Below are 2,500 nucleotides of genomic sequence, written 5' to 3'. Positions count from 1 at the left end.
AATGTTATATTCTTTCACTGAAAAAAAAAAGGTTAGTTTGGTATGTGAATGATATTAGTAACTTATCCAGAAAACTATTATTTGTAAAAATAAGAATGATTAAAAAAAAAAAAGACAAACAATTAAAGTATGACAGAAAAATATATTCCTTACAAAAATTAATAGTTACAATTAAAAGAAAGATTAACACATTCCCCTCGAAGGAGCACCTGAAACACAAACCACGCACCTTATTTGTATGGAAAGGAATATTAAGTTCGGTGGCAACGTTTTCCGCAGCCTCAAGCGTCCTCCCCCACACGGCCTCAACACGAAAGCCCTTAGCCCTGAGAAAGGGCACAAGGGCTCGCACAATGTCCCCTGTGCCGAACACTCCAATTCCCGGCAGCATGATGCTCAGTCTGGCACAGAATACGAGGAATTAGGCATAGGATTTATAGGATTATTTTCAAGACTACTTATAAAATTTAATAATATATACTAATAGGATTCAGACTATTAATAAAATTTACAGTTTTATGGTTTAAGTGTTTAGGCTCTTTTCCTTAAAACTGATGTTATGAAACTTCCAATTCTAGATTCAATAAGTCTTATATAATAACCTGAGAACCCGGCCCATGTCTGGAATTATTGCTATATTGGAGAGCCTTTGGGGCAATATCTGGGGAGCTAGTCTAAGAGTGTTCTTTACTCCTATCTTAGAAATTTACTAAACATTACAAAAAAAAGCATCATTAAAAGATTTTTTGTAGTCAGTCTAGATGTGCCACAGAGAGGAATCATAATTTGTACTGAATCTAAGTCTAGGAATTAGATTTAAGCCAAGCTTGGGTCTGATTAGGTTAGGTTAGTTGAGGCTCATTCTGGTTTGATCAAACTAGGCTAGTTTTTTTTCTAAGGCTATTGAGAACATATAAGGGACTTGAACATTACAACATTTGAAAAAAAAAATAAAAAAAGACATATACCTGACTAGTTTACAATGATCTTCTAGAAATATTGGACTCTAAAGATTAAGAATCAAACTTACCTAGAAAATAAGAAAACAAGACTGCTGTTATCCACACATTCCACAATCTTCCCCCCGATGCCACAGTTGTCAGACGCAGACATAGATACAGGCCAATGGACGACCTCTGGCCCTGTCATACTGATCAAAATCCTACAAAACTATCTCACGTATATTACAGCTAGACAGAACTTGCACTTCTTTCTCAAATACAAACCTAGTCCAAGCTTGATCTTGCCAAAATACATTGGTACATTTCTGCCAGCGTGCAAAACGCAGAATCTACTACAGGCTAGGAACAGCCTTCACATGAACCGCATCCAGCATCCCAGCCTCTTATTTTAGTTAAAATGTGACTACACCAAGGCTGGTAAACACAGGCTAACTCCAAAGGGTTTTTGTCTTAACTATCAAGAATTCTTTAAACCCAGTACACTTTCATCCCCAGATACCGTGCTTGAGCTGGAATAAAAACGCAATAATGCCAGACTTGAATCTGGTTCTGCAGACGCAAAAAAGTTCATGGGTTCAGCGGAAAGTCTATGACGATCGCTGGACACTAATAGGCTTCAGAAACACCACATTTCAGGAAGGATAAAGCCAGATTACAGACCACATATAAGGAAAAATTACACTGTTCTATAACTGGTTTATTTAACATCTACCAAATATATTGAAAATGAAGTAATTACTACATGGATTCCAACGTAAGACCTCAAATAAAACGGACCAAAAACAAATCAAATTCACAATTAAGAATTACCTATTTTTTATCATGAGATCACTAAATACCACAATTAAATCAATAATTCACATTTGGGCTGAGGGATAAACCGTATAATTAACATAACATGATAAAGGAGGTCATAATTAGCACAAATAACTTACACAAGAAAGCGTATGTGAAAATTCCCGACATTAGAAAGAAATGTTTTTGTTTGTTGTTTTATCTGACGTTCGAGTTTGGGTAAAAAATATTATAAAAATCACATTAGAAATAATGTGATTTTTATAATATTTGGGATTCTTTTTTGTGTAGATAGGTATTTTTTTTTGTAGGATTTGTTATTGGAATTGGGATCTTGTGATTTGATTTCGAATTTCGGTGGAGTTCGAATGTAATGAATAAGGATCTTTGGAATTTATGGAATATTTTCCTCATTCATTTTATCAAGTCCAAGAGTGAATGATAATTGATACAAAAACAATATCTATATACACACATGTAAAGATATATATGTATATATATTATATATATATATATATATATATATATATATATATTATATATATGTATACATAAATGTATAATGTATATATATATACATATATATATTTATATGTATATATACATATATATATTTATATTATGTATATATATTTTATTATATATATATATATATATATATATATATATATATATATATTTATATAATGTATATAATATATATATATATATATATATATATTTATATATATATATATATATAT

General features: G+C 31.4%; 1 protein-coding gene across 2 annotated transcripts in view; it reads right to left on the bottom strand.

Annotated features, from left to right (window-relative positions):
- The window catches only part of LOC122242531 (glucose-fructose oxidoreductase domain-containing protein 1), a 13,653-nt gene extending 11,685 nt beyond the window's left edge, over positions 1–1,968 (bottom strand). For both annotated transcript variants that reach the window (XM_086546747.1, XM_042999826.2), the window contains exons 1-2: positions 1,898–1,968; positions 230–401 (exon numbers count right to left, since the gene is read on the bottom strand). In XM_086546747.1, coding sequence (XP_086402873.1) covers positions 230–391 — 162 coding nt within the window. In that variant the 5' untranslated portion in view covers positions 392–401; positions 1,898–1,968. The remainder of the gene's footprint in view (positions 1–229; positions 402–1,897) is intronic.
- Positions 1,969–2,500: the final 532 nt, after the last annotated feature.

The sequence above is a fragment of the Penaeus japonicus genome, unplaced genomic scaffold (assembly GCF_977035675.1).
Source record: "Penaeus japonicus unplaced genomic scaffold, GWHDUDI00000001_assembly GWHDUDI00000018, whole genome shotgun sequence".
Lineage (NCBI taxonomy): Eukaryota > Metazoa > Arthropoda > Malacostraca > Decapoda > Penaeidae > Penaeus > Penaeus japonicus.
This window is presented reverse-complemented; position numbering and strand designations above follow the sequence as displayed.